Consider the following 25,394-nt stretch of genomic DNA (forward strand, 5'->3'; position numbering starts at 1 on the left):
TATGCATTTGTCTTAAATCTGTGATGTTAATACTGTGGTGTGGGAGATACTCCAGAGTTATATTAAATGATAAACTATCATAATATTAGAACACTGGTGCTTTGTGTGATCCCCAGTTGAGGGAAAATAGTATCGTTTCCCAAATTTATCATCTGGGAATATCATACTGGGAATATCATATATCACATACTGAAAATAATGCAGCCAACTGTTGGAAAGGACATGCATTCACATTTTTTATTTGTTTTTTTATTTGTTTTGTTTTCGATATGCAGACTGTCACCACCTTCTCCTGGTGGTCCTAGGAGGACTCCAATGCAGCCAACTCCTGCTGTTGGCTCTAGGGCTCCACCGCCGCCACCAGCAACAAGCAGGCCAGCTCCGAACATCCCTAACAGGCCAGGTCCAGATGCTGCACAGGGGCAGCGTGCTCCCCCATCACTGCCTGGAAGACCTCAGTCTGGAGCTGGTCTTCCACCACCACTTATTCCTTCGTGAGTACACACAGTTTGGAAGTTCTGATGATAACTTTATTGTTAGTTTTTTGAGCTCATGTCTTCTGTTTCTGTATTAGCTTCCCCTTAACAAATAAATTTGACTCTTCCTCACATTTTTACGGGTGGATAACAATCAGTATTAGGAAGGTTTGGTATTTGCGGTTCTGCATGTATTTAATGATATAGTGAGTAGGTTTCTGCTGTGTAAATAAACTTCACATTTCTAAGTCTACATTGCGTGTGCACTAAAAAACAACCTGTAAATGTTGGTGGTCAAACTACTACTACTACTACTACTACTACTACTACTACTACTACTAATACTATTGTACTAATGATAAAACAAAAATTATGCTAGTACTGCTGTGGGGGAGGTGGGGTTAGTCTCAAGACTTGCATGGTTTTATGAAACTGCCAGTGTGGGCAAGAATACAGCGATGGAAAATTTTGATATAATAATAACAGTAGTATGATAAGACATTTTATCACATAAATGTCTGATGAAAAACAGCTAATAAAGCAAACAAATGTGGTACTAATGGTAACTGAGTTATCAAACTTGCTTTCTCCACCAGAATGCACTAGAGTAATTCCCTCTATTCCCTACTCCCACCAAGGCACACATGAACTCTGTGCCCAAAATTACACACACACACACACACACACACACACACACACACACACACACACACCTCTCTCTCTCTCCCCCCCCCCCCTTCCCCCCCTCCCCAGCATGGAGGAATAGGTTTCGGATGTGGGTGATAGTGTTTGACAGGTGACGGGATAGAGGACAGTGGTTAAGAAGTACGAAGCTGTTGTCTAAGGAAGAAAAGGAAGAGTGTATTTAGAAGATTGCCTACCTCACAATTAGACAAATTATGGGAGGAAAAGTTTGTTGGACAAATGGATGTGTTTGCAGAGACTGTCCCTACTTGCACCATTAAGAGAAAATGGTTGTGGAGCAGATGTTGAGATTGACACCATTGTGTAGTGTAGCATGCTCTGTAATTTGATGATAAAAGTTTGCCCTTCCAATTTTTTGAATTTACTTACCGTCTGATAAGTTTCAGTTTATTTGGGTCAATATTGGTTTATAAGATGTTGGGGGGATATTTTTGGCAAGTCTTGTACATGTATCTTCTACAATGGTACGATCCATGTAGCAATAGTTGAGGTCACCCATGAAAAAAAAAAGGTTCAGTGTTAATTTCTTATATTTATTTTAGTTATAGATTACAAATTATGCAATAATGATGGCAAAAAGTATAATTATTCTTAAAAAAGTGCAAAGTGCGTTCTTGAAACATTCACATGTAATTGACTTTTCTGTTGAAAAATTGAAGTGCTGGGCTGAACACTTATTTAGCCAGGTAACCCATAAAATGTTCATTGCACAGCAATATAATTTATAATTGTGCTTTTCAGAAATATTCAGTTGATGCAATTTAAGCTGTGCACTTAGGATCCTGCCTAATCATCTGTAGTAAAAAAACAGCAAAAAAACTTTTTACAGTACATATTGAAGTGAAAGCTTAGCTTTTCTTGTCGCTGTACCCTGTGTACATTAATTTAAACCATTAATTTTTCCTGTTTGTGTGTTTGTGCTACTTAACAATGACTGGTTGGCTACATCACACATCCTGCCCTGAATATCTGCTGTCATTGGCTGGTGAGGTTTACAGCTCTGAGAGAAAGTATATTATCATTTAACATGGAAAGAATGTGCTGTCACTAGGGGTATAGTGTATTTTTACCTAGGAAAAAGTGTATTTTTTGCCAGTAAATCCAGGAAAAAGTCTGGGATTTTTTTTTTTTTCTTGGTCACGTATGCACCCTGTATATGAATGCTATGGCAATACCTTTAGTGTATTGTGAGAAATATTTATTCTCATTGCAGATGTGGTGTTCACATGTGACATGGTTGTAGAGGAGAGAGTTATTGTGTGGCAAGGGTGGTTTCTCATCCTTAGAGAGATGGTAGGCACCTAGAGAGAGTGAGTTCATTGTGCAGAATAGAACCGTGTGAAACAAAAATAAGATATTCCATAGAAATGAGGAAGGTGAATGTTAACACTGAGTCTGTGTCATGATGATGATGTTAGTGAGTTTGAATTGCATTGAGGAGTTTTAGGATTAGGAATTATTAGCAAGAATTACACCCTGCATTGTGATCAGGATTTATTAGCGAGTATTACTCCTGATAGCGTATGAATAAGTTAATATTAGGAATGTGTATAGTTGTCTATTGCTTTACCATAGATTTGTATGTAGTGAACTCTCCAGTGAAAAAATTGTAATTGGTGATGCAGTTGATAGTGTTAATGAAGAAAGCCACAATAGGATCCAGTACACAGAGCATTACAAAATGTAGTGTTCAATGTCAGTGAGGTCATTGCTGTGGGGATGGATACACTGAGGTGATAAGTAATGGGATAGCAATATGCATGTATATACAGATGGCTATAGTTTCGTGCACACAAGCTATAAAAGGGCAGTGCATTGGCAAAGCTGTCATTTGGGCCCAGGTGATTCATGTGAAAAGGTTTCTGACACGAGAATGGTCGCGTGACGGGTATTAACAAATGCTGAATGCAGAATGGCAGTTTGAGCTAGACACATGGGACATTCCATTTTGGAAATCATTGAGGATTCAGTAATCAAAGATCCACATTGTAAAGAGCATGCCGAGAATACCAACTTTCAGGCATTTCCTCTCACTATGTGCAGTTCAGTGGCGAACAGTCTGCACTAAACAACAAGCAACACTACATGAAATACCCACAGAAATCAATGTGGGACATATGCCAAATGTACCTGTTAGGACAGTGCATTGAAATTTGGTGTTAATGGGCTGCGGCAGCAGGCGACCAATGTGAGCGACTTTGCTAACAACACAACATGCCTGCAGCATCTCTCCTGGGCTCGTGACCGTATTGGTTGGACCCTAGGTGACTGGAAAACCATGGCCTGGTCAGATGAGTCCCAATTTCAGTTGATAAGACCTGGTGGTAGTTTTAGAGTGTAGTGCAGACCCCATGAAGCCATGGACCAAAGTTGTCAACAAGACACTGTGCAAGCTGTTGGTGGCTACATAATGGTTTGGGCTGTGTTGACATAGAATGGACTGAGGCATCTGGTCGAACTGAACTGATCCTTGACTGGAAATGGTAATGTTCAGCTACTTGGAGACCATTTTCAGCCAAACAACAATGAAATTTTTTGTAGATGAGGATGTGCCATGTCAGTGGGGTGATATCCATCCCCCATTCTTATCCTGTCAAAAAATGTGTTCCATCTTTGACAATTTTAGGACATTAGGTACTCTGCCTACACAGTAAGTTGAAACTGCAGATTGGGTGAGTCAAGGTAGGATGTCAGCTTTCAGTTGGTTCTGGTTAGTAGTGTTGGTGCATAGAAACATTTTTGTTGTACAGAGTAGGCAAAGAAAATAGATCTTGGAGAAACTCAACATAATGAGGCTGAAGGTAAAGTCATTGGATTGAAACCTCTGCGAGATGTAAGGTCGAAGTGGCTGTATGGCAAGTTCTGGATTAGACAGGAAGCAGAGAGGCTGGTTATTGGAGGCGCGACAAATTTTCAGTCGGTATTGAGTATGCTCCTACAGTTATTAGAGGGTAAAGGCTTTGATCTAGGAGCATGAGGCCTGTGTGACAAGAATCATTATTGGGACATGAAAATTTTGTGTGTATGGCATTGAGGATGGTTGGGGCATGGAGAGGTTCCAATGTATTGCACAGTATTTCAGAAACTGTGTGGAGTATTGTGTTGGGTGGGAGCAGCAAGGATCTATGTTCAGATTCAGTAGGGAACATGCTTTGTTGATGAGAAAAGACAGAAAAAAGTTTATGGCTGAGTAATGGAATATTAAATTGACAAACAGTGGCATTTAGTTACATAGAATTGGTATTGGCAGTAAAATTATGAAAATTTAAAAAAGTAACCTTGTTGTGCTCACTTGCTTTCTGTCTCCCACATTAACACTATACTTTGGTGGCTATGGTTAAACATTATTTCCTTACTTATGCACTGCTTAATGCCTCTATTGTGTGGCACTATGTTGAAGACAGATGGTGTCACATGCATTTTAAGTTGGGGTCCTCCTCCTCAAAGCAGCAGCGTGTTGGTGATGAAACAGGATTGTTGTGGTGGTGGTGGTGGTGTGATAATACAGAATTAAGTATGGTAGCTGCATGAAAAGTTCATAATTTTAATGAATACATATGTGTGCTTCAGGATCTCTGAACATTTAATGTGTAACGACTGGTCATTACAGTGGTGGTATATATTGGGGAGTGTAGTAATCACATAGGTGATGTGGATCTCAATTGCCATAAAATTTGTAATAGTAAATAAAAATATATCAGATATGACAAAACTAAGAACCACACAAATTTAGTCCACATTTCTCCCAATCCGTTTGGGAATCATCGTAATTAAAACTGTTTCTGTATTATTGATAGATTGTTCGTGAAATCAAAATAAAAATTGTTAAAACATATATTTTAGTTTTAATCAGTTTTGCATTGTACAGCTGTGTATAGCAATATTGAAAATATTATCATTTTAGTGTTGTTGTTGATTAGCATTCTCCTCAGTCACATGCGATTCATCCATGCAGCATCAGTGGTATTGAATTGTTCTTGTTTTTGTTAAAAACTGGTGCATGTCTTTTATACTTTCTTAGTAGTATACACTACAGTTCATTTCCTCAGAACAGTATTTGTCTGTTTAATTTTACTTGTACCAACATAAGAATGATTATTTCCTCTTAATGCATAGTAATACATTTCCATTACATATTCCTTCATGACAGTGTTTAGAGGTAAACCATTGCCATTTTTCCTGTTGTGTATGGATAAACCACTGAATGTCTTGCGAAGTCTTCATTCCAATTCAGTGCAGATTACTACTATTAGAATGATCCATTCTGTAACAAAATGAATGAATACAATGTGTTTCACCATATTTTCGTATTTATGAAAGTACCGTTTGAAAGTAGACATCTGAGGTTTGCTGAATGTATTAAGACAGAAGTGTGAAGATAATCTACAGCCTGCAACCTGCAGTGTAGAGAATTACTTTCATTTGGTGAATTTAAAGGCTTAATATCTCATCATCAAGTACAAGTCCCCCAAGTATTCTAGATTTTTTTCTTTCTTCTGAGTGATTTTACTGAAATATCTTGGGGCATGTATACCTTCATCAATCACTGTGATAGTTACATTACTCAAGAAGTTTTAATGCAAAAACCTGCAGCTACATCACTGAAACGGTAAATCAGGAAGTAAATTAACATTTGTTTGAGTTGGAATACAAAACTTTGAAGTACATTATAAAAAGGTAATTCATTGAATTGTCATTACCTCTGGAGTTTAGTCATTTCATTGAAGTATTTTTTTAGACATGTAAAAGTACGTTAATAATGTTACCATTGGTCTCAAGTGCTGTAAGAATATTTCTCATCAGATCGGTGTATGCGCTAGGTAGAATTAATACACAAGGTAGAGTTCATTTTAAGAGTGACAGTATGAGAACATCGAGAACGTACTCGTCTAGCACCAGTAGTAGAAAAGTTGTACATCGTGGGAATGTTGTGTTAAAGTTCCAAGAGCTAAAAGAGACAAACATGTCACTTCCTTCGACAGAGAGATTTATCCGATCTTCTTGCATATTGTTGTGAATCGAAGGAGGAAGGGAGGGTGGGGGAATGATAGTGGTTTATGAAGCACCCTCCACAACGCACCATCAGGTGACTTACATAATAGAGAAGTGAGTGTAGAACATAGTATTCGAAATTATGTGCACAGAATTATGAGTACCTCTTAACATGGTGAAACCAACAGTCTTGGTTGTGGAACTGATTTTATTGCCTTACGTATTCGTTAGAGTAACAGAACATGTTTAGTGTGGTCATGTAGGTGTCTTAGGCTAATTGCTGTATTCCATAGTCAAAATCTGCTATTTTGTAAACTTCTCCGGATAGAGAATTGCATATATTTTTATGGTGCATCACATCTGAACGGTGTCCCATTGTTATAAGCCGCATCTAACTGCAAAAAGTCTAATCTTGTCTTCACAGTATGCAGCTGCAACAAAGCAGTTTTAAGGTTGTGTTTCCAATACTTTGAGTTGCACCTTTGGCAAGTTTTGTGTTTGTGAAAAATGTAGAGATGTAGTGTGGTTTAGGTTTTGTGTTACACCTAGGTCCATCCGAATATGACTGGGCGATTTGGGAAGACAAAGGTATACCATTTCAAAAGAGCAGAAACCTAAGAGGCAATGTAAAATTCAAGTCAATTTTTTATTTTATGTATCAAAAGTTCACTCTTCGCCAGGGAAGATAGCGTGTGTCATCGATAAAAAGTCAAGTAATTGTGGAAACATCAGTACAGGTTCAAAATGTAAAGAGTGTACATAAAAATTGTGATCAGATATGGCTTGGAAATGAATTTGACGATTTCTGTTAGAACATTGAACATAAATGACTCTGGTGATAGCACTGAGAGCATGAAAGTCTCCTGATCATTTGTAAGTAATTGAATGTTAACTACAAGGATCTGCTGTAAAGTAATGCCTTCAATTTTTCTATCTAAAAACTCGTAAAGCTTTTTAAATAAAACAAACATTATTAACTTTCCTCATTATTATCGGTCATGTCTACATATTTGTCAACATAGTCACCCTGGTGACAAACGCATTTCTTCCAACGAGAGACTAGTTTGTTGATACTGTAACTGTAGAATGTTTGACTTTATTGATGGAGCTACGACCTCACTTCTGCTTACACTGCTTCATCACTGTCAAAGTGAAGTGCTTGAAGGCGTGCTTTCCATTTTGGAAACAGATGAAAATTGGATGTTGAGGTTAGTACCACCATATCTTTCAGTAAGAGCATAAACAACCAAATGTTTCAGGTTACTGATGTCAATAGAATGATCACCATGTATAGCTTTCATTCTTCTATTGATTTCAGTTGCGGGCAGAAACTCAATTACAGCATGCTGTTTCTCACGCACTGATAGTTACATTACACACTGCCATGTTACACACTAAAATTCGGAACCCTCTTACAGTGAGGGTTGCAACTTGTGTCAACAAAACAGGAAAGTTGACTGAGTAAATACACAACATGTCATACCTCAACCAATACTGAGAACAGAATAAAAAGTTTGGGGACATTACTTTTCAGCATACATGTTCTTGTATTTGAGTGACACCATTAAACATATACTGCTCAGAAAGAATTCAGTTAAATCATATCATAACAGGTTGTTTCACTGTTTATGTGAACTACCACCCATGTAAATGTGTAGAAGAGGAATCTTTTTTGACAGCAAAGCAACTGAAGTTTTAACTCTTCAATGCAGCTTCCATACTTGTTTGGTCCAGTGCCTATGCGAGTTATAAGGACTGGGGAAGGAAAAAAAGCAAAGGAAGGAAAGTTCTTGTGTGTAGAAAACCTGGTAAAAGCAAGTAGACAACTGAGTAGTTCATTCTCCTCATTCATTTCTGATGATGAAACTATGTAGGGGCATTGCCCTAAATTCAGATTTAGTATTCTGTATGTGCTAGATGCATTGGTATCTATCAGTTTCATGAAAACAAAGCAACTGTGAAAAGATGACACATTGAGTTACAGACAGGCGCAATGAAAAGACAAACACTGAGCTTTCATCCAAAGGTGTCTTCAGGAAAGAAAGGGGGAAAACACACACACACACACACACACACACACACACACACACACACACACACACACACACAGAGAGAGAGAGAGAGAGAGAGAGAGAGAGAGAGAGAGAGAAGCAGGTACACTTCATGCACATGTGACTGCTATCTCCAGCTGCTTTGGCCCAGATTGGTCCTTTCATAATTGTTAATATTCTGACTTGGACTTTCCATTGTTTGATTTCAATTGTGAAGAGTTGTGTAAAATCTCAAACACAGGAAAATGGTCAGTATTTTTCAGATTGGACCGTTTTAGATTGTAATTTTAATTTTGGTCTGAGAACATGAGACTTGGCTTTTCATTTTTTTCCTCTTCCCAGACACTCTTCATTCAGTCACAGCTTTTCTTTCTCCCCTCCTAGGAAATGTAAGGTATGGACTGTCTTTTAACTGTTTTCCCTACAAACCAATTTATGCTGTTGACTCTACTTCTAAATTCTTTTCTTTTTGGATCATGTCTAGTGTAACACTAGTTTCTTGTACATTTTATTTGATTTGTTCTACCCATGTAGAGACGGACTTCAATCATGTTGTGTAAAGTGTCAGTAATAGGTTTGGCGTTCTTGTACATCTCCTCATTTTTTTCTGTTCTTCCAAGTATCGTCAGAAGTCTTCTGGGTTCCAGAATTTTACTGAGGATTCTTTCTCTCTTTCTCTCTCCTTCCTTCCTTCCTTCAAAGTTTTTCCATCTGTACCTTTTTATTTAAAATAGGATTATCTGAAGCATAGAGTCCTTCCAGTTTTATAACAGAATTAAAGCGACTGATTTTAACGTTGCAGGGTATTGCTCATTTGTTGTTTCTGCTCAATTAGGTCGTAAGAAAGATCTAACTTTTGGCTGCCTGTTTATCCAATTTATTGGGTGGGATCCACTGTCCTAAGTATTAGAATTTATCTGTCATTTTAATCTTCCCATATTTTACCTCCAAGCTTTCCTCACCTTTGTTTCTGTGTTCGGTATATTCTATTTTCTTTTTCATACGAGTTTTTGAGACCCATTTTTCCAGCTATTTCATGCAAGATTTCCAGCATTCTTTGTGCTTAAAAATACCTGATTTCAAAGTCATTCCCTTTTTTCTCCAAGGTGTATTCCATTTCTTCCATCCTGCTGCAGAGCATCTTCCCAGCTTTTCGTTATTTTCTCCTGGGGGATATTGGAGAGTATTTGGGATAATCTGTATCTTTGCCTGACCTCTGTCTATTTCAAAGTACTCAGATTTCTCCAAAAAATTTAACTTTTGAGACGGTGTCAGTTAGGTTTCTATCAATTCTGAATTCCTCTAAAACCCTAAATAAAGTTTGTCAATTGAGTCTGATGCTTTTTTAAAGTTGACATAAATTACTACTGTCTTTATTGCTATCAAGCAGCATGCTTCTACATGGAAACACAGCGAATGATGTAAAGTGAAACTGATTTCTTCACAACTACATTTGCCATCAGCTCATTGTGGCTGTATCAGTGATAGTGTAATTTCGTAATGGAGCTACACCATCAATTAATCTTTATTCTGCTAGACAAGCTGTTTCAAGGGCAGAGTTAATCTGGCGTTTCAAACTGATTGGAGGGAACTTTGCTGTTCAGCGAGCTTGTGAAGATGTCAAACTTTTGAGGCAATGTTTCCTGGAAGTGTTCCTTCAGAGTTCACCCTTTCAAGGAAATATGTTCAGTATGTGATGCCTTCTCCTTATTTTTGAAAAGCAGTTGGTGGATGATATTGGAGCAGCACATTTCTCTCTTAGTTTCAATGAAACTGTGAACACAGCTTCAAACTATAATTGAATTACTGGGTCTGATTCTAAACAAATGATGAGGACAAGACATCTAGATACTTTCTTCATTGGTAAAGCCATTGTTAGTGATATTTATTCCAAGTTAAATGAAGCTATGGATAAGCTCCCTCATTGAAAGCAATTGATGATGGATCCAATGTTTACAAAACTGTGAATAGTCTGAAGAGTAAGTCTTTGATCCTGTTAGGGGAAAAAAAGAGTTGATTGATGTTGGCACATGTAACATACATCTCATTCATAATGCATTCCAAAAAGGATTAAAAGATTTTGGAGAAAATGCTTCAGACATGATCTCGTTTCTCCAATTTTCTCTATGGCCAAACATCTCATTAGGGAGATGTTGAAAAATACAATAAAATATGAAACATGTAGGTTATCCTTTTTTGAAACACATTTCCTCTAGTTAGGAGACAATCGAACCAGCTGGTGAGTCTTTTTACAACATTGGTCTTCAATTCATACTCCAGCACAAAAGCAAGTTAAGTTCTTTGAAATACAAGAATATTGTTAAACTGTTATAAGACAAAACAATCAAAGCAGAAATTATGCTCCCTCATCCAAGTGCTCATACTTGAAATATTCACTGGTTTCTTCCAGAATGAGATCCTTTAATGCATCTAACATATAAATAGCTCATAAATCTCATCAGAGTACTCATGAATTGATTTTGTGTTAGTGATGCTCCACTGAGTCATGAAGCATTTTGTAATAAGTATTACTTGCTGTTGAAAAACATATGTTTGACAATAGAGAAAGTGAATATATCAAGAAGCTAACCACATAAGAAAGATGCTATATTTCCATGTAAGCTAGAAAGCACTCTGTGTGTGTGTGTGTGTGTGTGTGTGTGTGTGTGTGTGTGCGCGCGCGTGCACACGCTTGTACACATACATTAGAAAAGTCCTCTTTGGTTAAACCTGTGTTGTGGTATCTTTGATGTTTGGATCCTACAAAGAAATTAAGAGAAGGATCATACAAAAGCATAGTGAAATAGGTGCAGTTCTTCCAGTTCAGTACAGTGAACATGCACTAGTTGATGAATGGAAACTATTGGTGTTAGAAGAAGAAAAATCACTTATTGACAAGAAACCAGTGGACATGTATTGAGTCAGTTTTTTGAGAAGATTTATATACCTCTGAAGAAAAGAAATACCCTACCATTAAAATAATTGTGAAGGATGCACTTGCACTTTTGCGTGGCAATACAGGTCTAAAAATGGGATTCTCATTGTCAGGGAACATTTTGAATGAAGGCAGTGTAAATTTGTGTAAAATAAAAGAATGTTGGATTCTCATTTAACTGTAAGAGATGCTGTAGTGAATGTACTCTGAAGTGCCAAAGAAACTGATATAGGCATGTGTATTCAAATACAGAGATATGTTAACAGGCAGAATACGGGGCTGTGGTCATAGCCAATATGACAACAAGTGTCTGGCACAGATGTTAGATTAGCTACTGCTGCTAAAATGGCAGGCTATCAAGATTTAAGTCAGTTTGAACATGGTGTTATAGTCGGCGCTCAAGCGATGGGACATGGCATCTCCAAGGTAATGATAAAGTGGGGATTTTCCTGAACAACCATTCCAAGAGTGTACTGTGGATATCAGGAATCCAGTAAAACATCACCTCTCGGACATCGCTGTGGCCAGAATAAGATACTGCAAGAACAGGACCAATGACTACTGAAGAGGATTGTTCAGTGTGGCAGAAGTGCAACCCTTCCACAGATTGCTGCAGATTTCAATGTTGGGCCATCAACAAGTGTCAGTGTGCAAGCCATTCAATGAAACATAATCAATATGGGCTTTCAGAGCCAAAGGCCCAATCGTGTATCCTTGATGACTGCATGATACAAAGCTTTACACCTCACTTGGGCCCGTCAACACCGACATTGGACTGTTGGTGACTGGAAACATGTTGCCTGGTTGGATGAGTCTCATTCCATATTGTGATTCTGTTCTCTAAAAGGGTTGTGAAATTGTTCTATAGAACTGTAGAGCTATATATTTTATGGCAGTAGGCTACAGACTTACAGTACACTTTATGCTTCTATATAATAAATTTCCTTAATCAACTTGCCTTCTAAAACATTTGCATAATTTTGAGGCAGTTATTGTATTGAATGCAGATTACTCTCCTCATTCATAAAGCAATGTGCAGTGATGTCAGTTACAGAAACAGAGCTCAGGGAAAACCGGTGATCATAAGTAGTCAAAACTTTACATTTTTTCGCTGCAGTTAGACATTTGATCGGCTTAGATATGTATATACATTTGATAAATTTGTTAAGAACTGGCCATGCACATCACAAATTAAGCCCTTTCTCAAGTTTTGTTATCTTAGAAAAATTTTAAATTGATTTGTTATTAAATTTTGCATGTCATTGCAAATCTAATACTTCAGGCAGAATACAGCAGTAAATAAATACTTGTATGAAGATTCGAGGTAGATCTTGTAGGATGAAGACAAGTCCACACAAGGAGTGGCTTAAAATATATTTCATATAATGGAAATCATTTGATCTTTGACACCAGAATCAGAGTATTCCTGACATATTTTGTCAATTGCGGTATTCTATGCTGCACTGAGCTGAAAACCGCTGTCCCTGTTTACTAAATTGTTGTGCAGACGTATCTCCGCTACCTCTTTGAAGATAGTCACAGAAACCGTTGGCACTGCACAGCTTCTTCGTTTTTTCGAATTCAAAGGTGTGTCCCTCAATAATGCTATGTTCTGCGACTGTGGACTTGTTTGTCTATTCTAGTTGTACATTCCTGATGTGTTCAGTACTGCGCTGGGAGGTACATCATTGTGTCTGCCTGATATATTCCATCCCACATTCACACTCAATACTGTAAATTCCCAGCGTCTGCAACCCCAGCTGGTCTTTGGTTGAGCCAAGTATATCATTAACTTTTTGCGGTGCGCGAAAGATGGTCGTTATTTCATGCTTCTTTAATATTCTTGCGATCTTGGCTGGGGCGGTCCAGCAAACGGCAGAAATGCCACATGTTGTGCTTCGTCGTCTTCTGGTTGCAGAACACGGCATCCCGACACTTCGCCAGAAGATGGTGATTGGTACGAAACTGGTAGAAATGTTGCGACGAGACGACGACACCACTCAGCTCATAACCTGTGAAGAATTCATGATTGGAATATGCCGAGAAAGACTGCAATCACATGTATCACACCTCTACGGAGAGGATGTCCAGCGTAGCTACAAGATGCTGCAGAAACTACGAACCAAGAAGGGAAAGCTGCTCTGCAGCCTTCTTGCTAAGGTGCTGGGATAAGGAAGGGATGCCGCAGTTTGTAAACTTGTGGCATCCTGTCAACACAGCGAGGAAAAAATGCATATTACGACAGGCTGGTTCAGCCTTGGTATGGAAACACACATGTGTTACCAGAATGGAACTCGACAAGAACGCCAAGACTTTGCTCACTTACCACCTGTACCTAGCCTCCAATCTCCCAGCACACACCTGGGAGTGGATGGACGGTAACACGTACGCAAGCAGTGAGCTCTAAAAGAAGAAAGCCACCAACAAACTGCGAGAAGTTCCTCAGACTTCCGGGCGGACGTCAACAGGAGGAGAAAGCCAGCAATATTAAGACAGTCATCAACCTGACAGAGAGAGCACTGGATGAGCCAACAATCTCCATGCTGTCGAAAGGCCTGAACTTTGTTCCAATTCCAAGAACGTTACCAAAACGTGACATCAACAGCGACGTTGAGCAAGCCATACGTAGACTCCCGCTGAGAGCAGCCAAGGAAGTGAGTAGGGAGACAAGCAGGGTACTCGAGAAAGCAAGAATGCCGAAGAACAACATTACAGCAGAAGAGCGCAAGGCACTGTTGAACCTTCGTGATGACGAGGATATAGTGCTCTTAGCAGCAGACAGAGGGAATGTGACAGTCATACTGAAGTCAGAAGATTATTGGCAGAAGATAGACACCTTACTACAAGATCCAGCAAACAAAGAAGTAGGGAAAGACGCGACTGCTTCTGTTATGCACAAGACCATAGATCTTCTCAACTGCTCAAGACGTGACAGAAACACCATCAGGAAGCTTTACCCACGAGCACGGGCTCCACCGCGACTGTATGGCCTCCCGAAGATCCATAAGGAGAATGTCCCACTACGTCCTATATTGAACACCATAAATTCTCAGATGTATGGTGTAGCCAAGCACCTAGCACAGCTGTTAAAACTACTCGGATGTCGCTGCACTCACCGTGTCGGGAACTCGACCATCAAACGGGGTGATTCCGGACACTGGGGCAAATTCAGACAGTATGGCTTATTTGCTCTGTGCCACTGCATAGAAACAAAGAGGTACTTATTTTAACGTCCGTGCGCCATTTATTTTAGGCGCAACATTGCATTTAGTGCTTTCCACAACTTTTACTTTGCGTCAATTGTTTCCCTGGGTGAATAATTGAGGAACAGTCTGTGTTAAAAATCCATGCATTATCGTAAAGTGGAAACTTTCTATTGTTGCGCCAAGTGGGAAGCTATTGTAACCGTAAGTATTGGTTCGCTCAGTAGCTAACAGCATCGAGTCAATTTCTGTACAAGTTTGTCGAGTTTCTCGTGCAAGGTTATAAAATAACAATGGTTTTTGTAAAACTGTGTACTGTGTGGGGTGATTTCGGACAATCCCGAGAACGTATAAGAGCAGGAGAGGTGCTACAGTACAGTGTAATTGTGACCCGGAACTTTTAGATAAAGCTGTTTGTGATATTCAGAGTGGTAAATAATTATACAGAAAAGCATGTGATTTATATGGTATACCTAAATCAACCCTACAAAATAAAGTGCAGGGATCACATCTGAAAAAAATGGGACGACAGCCAGTGCTAAATGAAGAAGAAGAAATGTTGAAGCAAGGTATCTTGAGGGCTACACATTGGGGATTTCCCTTCACTAAATTAGATATTAGGTATTTAGTTAAAAGCTACTTTGATAAATCTGGCCGAGAAGAGAAGAAATTTCGTAATAATTAATAAGTTTGTTTATTGATAAATAAATCTTCTGCTACCAGTCACGATTTTTCTTTATTTTACTTTTCGCACGACACGTTTCGAGAAATAATTCCCATTTTCAAGTGCGTTTTTTTGTGTGTATTAAGCCATTTCTTTAGATGTTGTGCGTGCGTGCGCGCGCGCGCTTTATTTCGTTGACTTTTACTGCAATATATAAGAAACAGGCGAATTTTTAGTTGGGTATCAATTCTTTTTGTGAAATTAGTGGCGAAATTTAGAAGAATTTGTACTTACAGTTTTCTAATGGTCCATTTGTGCAGAGTCTCTCACACACTAAACATCACACACAACTTGTACACTTTACACATAGAAATATCTTATGTAAACAAAACAGTTACAAAGATCTTTTTACAGGTAGTCCACAGAGATAACATTATAGGTCTTCCACAGATTATATGTTTTTGTACAGAGGTTATTTATCTTAACAATTTGGCTCATAAATTACTTATATTTATTTTACAATTGTGCTTTGTTTTACTATTTTTATTTAAGTATGTTATCGAAACATCTGAAGAAATTCACTGATTCACTTTCAAGTTTTTCATTTAATATTTTATTTTATCTTCACATTTTCTGTAATGTGAATATATCTCCATTTCTTCTAGTAAATCCATTTTGTGTCCTTATATTTAGTCGGTGGAGTACTTTGACATTTTGCTCTATTTTTCCTAATGGGTGTCCTGTATTACGTATGTGTGTTGCTATTGCTGATGTAGTGTGTTTGTTGTGTGTGTGTATGCTCTAATGTGCTGTGTGTACCTGGTGTTGAAATTTCGGCCTGTTTGTCCTACGTAGAACTTTGAGCACTCCTGGCATGTTACCTTGTATATTCCAGAGTCTGAATATGGATCATGATTACACTTTATATTATATATTAGTTTTTGTTGTAGTTTATTAGATGTAGAAAATCCAATTTTTACTCTATGATTTTTGAAAACATGTGCAATCTTCTGTGATACATTGCCTGTGTATGGGATACTAGATATACATTTGTTTTTTCTCTTTTTCTTCTGTGGTGCAGTTTGTACCTCGGTTTTTCTTCACTTTCTCTAAGATTGTCAACCATGGAAGCATTGTAACCATTGGCGACTGCAATCTTTTTCACTGAGTTTATTTCTTGTTGCATATCTTCTTGGTTCAATGGTATTTTTGTTGCCCTCTGCAGCATTGACCTGTATGCTGCCTATTTATGGATATTTGGGTTACATGAGGTTGCAGGGATTGTGGTGTCAGTCATTGAGTTTTTCCTATAAATTTTGAATGTGCATGTGTTGTTGTGTCTTGTAATATTCAGTTCTAGAAAGTTGATACTTTTATTCTGCTCATGTTCCACTGTAAATTTGATTTTCTCATTTAGATTATTGAAATGATTTAGAATGTCCGTGATGTCTTTGGTATCCCCTTTCACTAACAGTAGTGTGTCATCTACATATCTCCTATAAAATTCTATTTTCTTTAGGCAAGGTGAAAAACTTGAAAGTGAATCAGTGAATTTCTTCAGATGTTTCGATAACATGAAATTCTCCATGGAGGTAGAAGAGAATGGCTGCCTTCTCTTCTTTGATATTTTGATCAAGAAAAATCCGGACTGTAGGTTGGGACACTCGGTCTACAGGAAGAAGACACACATGGACTTATATCTCAATGCTCGGACCTGCCACCAACCAGCACAACATAACTCTGTACTAAACACCTCAGCACAAAGAGTGAGGTCAATCTGTGACAGCGAGAGTTTGCCGTGTGAGTTAGCACACCTGCAGGAAACCTTCCGAAAGAATGGCAACACTGAGACGCAAATAAGACGCGCCTTGAGTGCAAACAAGAGGCGGGAGGAGAAACCAGAAGAAGATGAAGCGAAACGTGTGGCGTTTCTGCCATTTGCTGGACCGCCGACAGCAAAGATCACAAGAATATTAAAGCAGCATGAAATAACTACCATCTTTCGCACACCACTAAATGTTAAAGATATACTTGGCTCAACCAAAGACCAGCTGGTGTTGTAGATGCCGGGCATTTACAGTATTGAGTGTGAATGTGGGATGGAATATATCAGGCAGACACAACGATGTCCCTCCCAGCACTGTACTGAACACATTGGGAACGTACGACTAGAACAGACAAACAAGTCCATGGTAGCAGAACATAGCATTATTGAGAGACACACCTTCGGATTTCGAAAAACGAAGCTGCTGTGCAGCGCAAACGGCTTCTGGGACTCGATCTTCAAAGAGGCAGTGGAGATACGTCTACACAACAATTTAGTAAACAGGGACAGCGGTTTTCAGCTCAGTCCCGCAATTGGCGAAATACGGCAGGAGCGCTCTGATCTGAAGGCAGTGGCGTCCGCAGACCGATTGGATAGCCACCGGATCTCGATGCCGGGCCGCACTTTGGCCCCCCCACCACCACCGACATGGTACCCCCTTCCGGAGGAATGTGATTGGCCAGCTTACAAAAGCGGACGATTGCCAAGCAGCTACATATATATGCAGAACACAGCATCCTGACACATCACCAGAAGGTGATGGATATGAAACACATTGAAACGTTGCGACAAGATGATACCACCACTTGGCTGATAACCCAAGAAGAATTCATCAGTAGCAATAAATGTAAAAAAAAAAAATACATAAAAAAGCGACTGTGATAGACTCTTGTGAAAATAGTGTGCATTACATACAATGTATTGCGGCTATAGAACAGCATAACAAGAAATATGCCCTACTAAACATCATTTGTCCATTTACTGTGTGGTTTATGATACAACAGTAAATTGAAATTTAAGTAGCATCTTAGTACAGACACTTCATTTTCTGCTTGATGTGGCGAAATCTTTCAATCTGAACTACTTCTCCCTTCGAACTTTGTCGGTATCTGCGCTGTTGTGTAGCATAATGTGTCTTGGATTACGTTTGGTAGGTTAGAACTGTAAAAGATGCTTTCAAAAAATATTAATTTAATATGTATCTGTGCATTGTTCTGTGCTACTATTCTTCTGCTATTAGCTTTATCTACTTCCAAGTAGTTAGTCGGATAGACTTCTTTTTACTTATAACTACAAATACAATTATCTGAAATGATCCTACTGTTGCAGAATTTCCTGCTTATCAGGAGACCATTGTCGGTCCTTGTGTATCTAATGGTTGTTATTGCTGGACAGGGACCTACAGAAGATCATGGAGAACTTTAGGTTTTCTCAGATGCAAGTATTGTCGTGTAAAGGACAGTTCGTTTTGTGAAGTCAGATTGTTTCAGAAGCTGGCATAAGCAGTTTACTGATGAATGAAAAGGCACCTACTGCATTTAGGATGTCATGTAGTGGTTTGTTGCTTTGACAAGAGTAGGGAGCTGGGGATACAACTGTACTACTATACCACCACCACCACCAACAACAACAACAACAACAACATTGTCACCTACAGAGTCTTGAACACAGGCTATTTATATGTAGCAATATACCTGTTCCTGCTTTTTTATGTACTTCATTTTAATATTTCGTCTATTATTACACAAAATTAGTTGCTTAACACTGAAATGAAACTCTGCATACTATCACGAACAGGAAAGTTAAGCATCAAAAAGGAGTAATGGGATTGAAATAAAAATACACATTGGTGAGGGATGTCATGAAAATTTTTAAATAAGAACAAATTCTCATCAGACTGCTAAGATATTGGGTAGTATTGATTTAAGATAGGTCCAGTCCGGTAGGACCACTTTTAGTCTGTATGTGTGTGCTAAGAAGAACTAGAAGGCAATTGTCCAGTGTTTGTACAGTCTGTGGAAGCACTTTGTCTTGACAATAACTCAAACAGCTATTCTGCTATGGCATCTGATACCACAGACTGAGGGCTTTGGCTAGTTCCTGAAAAAACTCTGCATTATGTAACTGATTATTGTGTGTACTCTGTGTGTAGAACAAAAAAGGCATTGGAAGTGCCAAGTTGTTTCCATGTGAAATGTAAGACCTGAGGATGTGGTGTACCTTCAGTGCTCGTGAATCGTATCAGGGATGACTTGTTTGGACCTGAGGAATCTGAATACCATAATGTCAAGCTTGCTGCAGGTCTCTATCTTCCTTAAATTCTAGAACTCATCCTCACCACTTTAAACTGTCATAGTTATGTATTCCTGCTGTTCAGAATACTGTTTAACCTAGATTTTTCACAGTATGCTGTCCTGATACCCAGGTACAGTATTCATTCAAGCATACTTTTCTTAGGTGGTACTGGCAGCTTCTGCATAAAAAAGGGATTTGTAATTGACAATGGTACAGGATGACATTTAGTAATTTCATTATTACATTATCTTTATGGAGATATTAGGTGCAGAGGTGTTGTGTCTGTACATTATGTTGCAAACAATATATTAATTTTCTTCAGTTTAATGTCTGAGAAACTCCATAGTATATCTGGATACCCAGGGGGGTGGAGAAGGAATCTTTGGCATTTTGTTTCACTTTGAATTGTCAACGCATCTGGCAGTTGGGTAATTCATGCACCAATCCACTTGTGTGTGTGTGTGTGTGTGTGTGTGTGTGTGTGTGTGTGTGTGTGTGTGTGTGTGTGTGTGGTTTCTCTCAAAGCTACTGCTGAGTAGTGTGTTAGTGAGACACAGTCTGTATCCTCATGGTATAGACCAACCACCTGGAACTCTAGTGTGTTAGTGAGACACAGTCTGTATCCTCATGGTATAGACCAACCACCTGGAACTCTTGATTCCACTTTACTACTGTATGTGTGATACTACCATATTGTGACACCACTAATGCACCCTTCTGCCTCTACATAGTATGGCAGTCCAAATAACTGAAAATTCACTGATTTTGTGCATGTATACAAAATGAACCATTCTTTCTGGTTGCTTAACTTTTTTACAGTGACAGTATCTTGGAAATGCTTCAGTGGCTTTAATCTCTGCACATAAGTGTAAAATTAAGTGGTTTAAACATGTATTTTGAAACCTTTAGTATGCTGTTTTCCTTTCGTCTATGTCTGAAAGATCCATTTCAGCAAAATTACCATTTGTTGAAAGTTATATAAAATGTCACTGCATGAAAATGTGCTAGTACTACTAATTTCTCATGTAATCTTTTATTTCTGCTTCAGTTAAGAGTTGGTTTCCTACTCTTTTACATAACTGAGTTGTCTATTATGCACTTGTAATAACAAAAACGTTTTTTTTTTAAAAATGCCCTTTTTTTTAGTTAAAATGTACTCCGATTTTAATTTGTTTTTACTGCTTTAACATCTTTTGTCCTCCCCCTAATGTTCTAGTGTGTAACATACTAATATTGGTTAAAAATCAGGTACAAATGGTGGTGACTTTTGAAAAAAGAGAGTAGTGGCTATTTCAAAGAGGCTAGTCCCTTTGTTATATTTTTCCTATTACAAAAATTGCTTTTGTGGATTAAGTGATTGGGGTTTGGTTTTTAATTAACTGCTTATTTGTAACTATTTCTGTAGTATTGAATGCAAAGTTGCTGAAATGGTCTTTCACATTGTGGTACATGTGTGTTAAATGCTCGCTTGTTCTGCAATATCTGACCTTTTTCTTTCAGGCGGAGGCAGTAACTGCAAATAACTGCATGACACAAATCTTCAATCAGTTAACAAACTGTGATGTGTTTGTATAAATACTAACCTCGATTTTGTCAGGATTGGTCTCATTATAACACAAATTGTAAGACGTCAGTTCTGTAGACTTTCAAAATGTTACCTATACACCCCTGTACTGTGCAGTTATTAGTCAGTGGTATCCATAAAGGTTGTCTAGTGATTACACTTTAAATGGGAAAAGAACAACAATGTTATTGTATTGTTAATAAGCTTACTGATGACTCAGTACTTAATATAGACCATTTATTTTGAAAAGCTGGGTGACTTATACTGTAAAAATGTGAGAGCACACACCAGTGTATAGTTGTGTAGGTAAACCACACACACTGTTAAGGAAGCAGGTGTAGCAATGTTTCTAGTGCACCAGTCCAGACAGTGTTACATATATTTGTTGCCCCATATATATTTTAGCCATGCTGCTAATATTATCATGTGTTTCAGTAGCATTTTCATTGATGACTTATTAATCTTTTAATGTGTGTTAGTATTTCTTAGAAGTGATTTATCTAATAACAATGGAGATGGTACTGCCTGCTGGAATCTGAGCATTTCAGACTTCCAAAGGATTCATTCAAAGTTCAGTGCAAATGTGTATTGAATTTGACCCATAAAGGGCAAGCATATACCTATGTCCATAATTTTGCCGTTACATACTTACTAAAATTGTCCAGAATATATTCAACCAATACCCATTTGTTTATCTGGAGCTAATGTTGTAGAGAAAGCGAATCTACATTTGCCATGAGAGAAATGTATAAAGTATAGAACTCGGCACATCTGCCTAACAATATTCCCTGCTGATAAGCACATGTTAAAGAAGACCCTTCCATATATGGAGTGTTGTTTATTTGGGAAGTTGCCCTCTGGCTGTAAACAATGAGGTTGGCAATAGGATTTATTCTGGCACATGCACAACTTCAAATTTTATTTATTTCTTCTTTTTCCAAGCAAGTATGAAATTACACTGGCTGTGTTCACAGTTGATCCTTGTAGATTAAGTTATAGGGTAGTTTATGAGTTTCCAAATACATAAATAATGTGTCTATGGACATTGGGTATATGCCGAATACATTTTACATAAGTATATTCTAGCATACTTTGGTTGTCGTTAGAATCTTTGGGCGGGGGATCTAACTGTTCTTGTCTGCTGTCTGCGCACAGCCGGGGTGGCAGCGGGGGAATTCTGGGGACAGCCATGACAGGCATGCCTCCCATCCCCCACCGTGTGCAGCAGGCGGTCGGCCAGGCTGCAGCACAGGCGGCTGTCAATGAGTTAAGAGATGCTTTCCGAATGCCAAAGTAGGGACCTTGGAGTTCCCTATTAATGAACTGTTACATTGTGATCTCATAGTATAGATGTTGCTCACGTAATGTATCTACTTTTCAGCAAATTATTTCTTTTTGTGTAATACATTTAAAGAGAATGTGGATGAAATTGTAGATGCATTCTGCATATACAAAAATGTTGATATTAATCTGTATAATGGAGAGATCTGTGTTCATTTATTTTTAATTTCAGTTATTTATCCACCAACAGTTATAGTCTGTTGTTTTTTCATTGTTTACTCAGGCTAGTGTGTAATGTTCCCTACTCCATTTTGTAATATGACAACTTAGAATATTATTAATGAAAGAATTGTACAAAGATTTTGTTTGTATTTAAAAATGTTTGTATGCATAGATGTAAAGAGAGAGAGAAAGAAAAAACTCTCCAGTAGAATTATGATTACATTAAGTAATACTAATGGACTACTGGTTATTTGCACTGTAGTCCTAGCATTTTCATATTGCAGATTGTTAAAGACACTTAAGACGTAGCACAAGTTAGATATACTTACTGATGTCTGAAAGACGATAAATGTTATCTTGCAGTTATGTAAATATGGCTTTCCTCTCCGTGTGTGTGTGTGTGTGTGTGTGTGTGTGTGTGTGTGTGTGTGTGTGTGCGCGTGCGGGAGTGAGTGAGTGAGTGAATAAATACATCTTTGTATGTGGTGTACTGCTTGGAACTATTTTTGTTTTGGGCCTAGTACCTAATACACACCACAGTGCGAAATAAGTCCATGTTCAGTTCCCTCATCCATCATGTAGTGGTGGAAGTAAGTTGTACAGACTTCATGTAAAGTGAAGGAAAGTTATTTAAGCCCTACTTTTAAAAATTATTAGTATTTTTTCTTCAGTCATCCTCATAATTCACAAGTGTGTGATGGTCATGCGCGTGCACACACACACACACACACACACACACACACACACACACACACACACACACACACACACACATGGTTTGTGTATTTCTGAAACTCCAGGGAGAAAATTGCAAGCAGCTTGTACATACTTTGTTGCCAGTCTTTCCAAATGTGTAAAACACAAAGGACCAGAAGTGTAACCAAATTATGTTAAGTATCAGGTGTGTAAAGTTGTAGTGTGTGGATAGCTCTTACAGAGTTGTGATGCATATTCTTGTTCTTGCCAAATGTTCTTTCTTTTAATGAACTGAAATCTCATATTTCTAAGTTTTGTTGAAAAGCTTTCAGAAACATTTCATTGGCCTGAAAGTTGTAAGACTCAGCAGTTTCTTACGTAACAGATAATGCAAAGTAGTACTGTAGTAAACTATTTCATAGTGATGAAACTTAGTGTCATGTAAATTATGTGCATGATGTGTTTACTGTTCCACAGACATTGTGGTATTGTTGTTGTTGTTGTTTGGTAATAGTGACTCAACTATTGTATTTTGCTCAGGTCAAGTTCCATTCATGGTTCAGTGTTGAGGTTCTTGCTGTTGCAGATGCAGCCAGGTTCTCATAAAATCCAATATTATTTATTAAATGTAAAAATTATATACTTTTATATAGTTTTTGTGTTTTTCAAGTAACATCACATATAATCTGGTATAATACTGAATTCCATTTGTGAGTGCAGCTGTCTTGTAAACTTATATTTTTAAGTGTTTTATGTAATGCTTCCATGCTAAAGTGCTCCATTTAAAATAGAATATTGCTCTAATTTTAATATCAAATACTTTAAATAAAGACATTGTAATAATAAAAGACATCTATAATTATGAGGTTTTAATTTATTCCTTTTTTTCTATCTGAAATTGTGTAGATATGTGGCTAACTTAACAACTACATACTGTCTTTCTAATCATTTATGTGATGCAGTTTACAAAATAAAAGTAACACTGTAAGTTTGGCAAAGCATTCATGAACTTTGCTGTACAAATGCAACGAGTTTTATGTGATTTAAATATTCTTGGTGTTACAAAGTGTTCTCAGATGTCTGCAATAGAAATGTTGACACACACACACACACACACACACACACACACACACACTCTCTCTTTTCTTGCTTTTGCAGATGAGTACACTTTCCTGAAGCTTCTATTTACGAGTAAAATGTAATGTGATATTTTTACTTACCCCTACAGCCTGGAGTATTGATGAATGTTTGCAGACCTTTCGTTGAGGACAGTTCTGCACAATATTCATTCATTTTATTTAAACTCTGTGTTCCATATGTATAAAATGAGCTCTTATTCTATCATGGTGAAAGTTATTTTTATGAGATGTAGGAATTATTTTCGTCTGAAAAATGAATGAAAACTTCCTTTAGATATAGTGAAAATCAACACAAATATTAGTTTCAAGTGGGCTTCCATACTTCGATATCTAACTTTAATGGCAGGCGTGACACAACAAGTGCTCAGATTTTCCTTTGTGTATTCTTTTCCTTTTCCTGTATTCGTACAATTACCATACTTTTACTTGTAAATAGTTTATTTTCCACTTGTTCCAGAAAATACCTGATGTTCCTTTTCATAGAGGTTTTTTTTCTTTTTATTCCCCAAAACAAGCTTATAATTTGACAGAACACACACTTGTGCAGTTATCCATCATATTAATGTCTGGAACTTGTGTAGTAACATATTAGACATTCTTCTTCTGTGTACGTCTAAGTTTTGAGCTGTGTTGATGTTCCAGTGTGTCTTTTTAATAAGGCGTAGGCAACAGTTAATTGTAATTGTTGATTTGGTAATGAATCTTAAAAACTGTTTAATAATGTGAGATAAACTTCTCAAATGTCTAATCACACATGTAAGTGAATGGTATTGAAGCAGCAATGGTGGTATATGATTAATAAGAACTGTAGGTGTTTATTGTGGTATACAATATTTTATGTCATGTTGTGATGACAGTTGTTGGAGCACATGTTTGTTGAAAGTAAATTTAGGATTAATGTTCTCAGAGTTCTTCATTGAGACTAGATTTGCACTGTTGCTTTGTCACAACTAATGAATGTACTACATGCATTAAATGTCTATCCAATGTTATAAATAAAGTCACATGTGTAATTTTGAAAATTGTTGAGACTATATGTGGTTGGTAGTTCTCATTTAAATGAATAAAAAATTTGCCTGAAAATTGTGCCTCTTGAGCTGTGATTATAATTTCTTAACATGCCACACTGGTCAGGCAAATGGTAAATCAGTAGCAAACCTCATGAGAGAAACTCTTAAATCCTAAAACAGTGGATGGTAAGAATTCATTACTGAGAATTTTTCACCAAAGTATATCCTCTATATAAGTATTGTAATACCATAAGCATAAAAAAAAAAAGCTGACACAACTGCAGTTACAAAAGACACATACAATATTTTCAGTGATAAGTGTGTACACAGTGCATG

General features: G+C 37.7%; 1 protein-coding gene across 2 annotated transcripts in view; it reads left to right on the plus strand.

The window, feature by feature from the left end:
* The window catches only part of LOC124721616 (dynamin), a gene marked incomplete in the record, with an annotated part of 99,947 nt that extends 74,828 nt beyond the window's left edge, over positions 1 to 25,119 (plus strand). For both annotated transcript variants that reach the window (XM_047246675.1, XM_047246676.1), the window contains 2 exon segments: positions 276 to 494; positions 21,866 to 25,119. In XM_047246675.1, the coding sequence (XP_047102631.1) occupies positions 276 to 494; positions 21,866 to 22,007 (361 nt within the window).
* Positions 25,120 to 25,394: the final 275 nt, after the last annotated feature.

Source organism: Schistocerca piceifrons, chromosome X, assembly GCF_021461385.2.
Source record: "Schistocerca piceifrons isolate TAMUIC-IGC-003096 chromosome X, iqSchPice1.1, whole genome shotgun sequence".
NCBI classification, from domain to species: Eukaryota; Metazoa; Arthropoda; class Insecta; order Orthoptera; family Acrididae; genus Schistocerca; species Schistocerca piceifrons.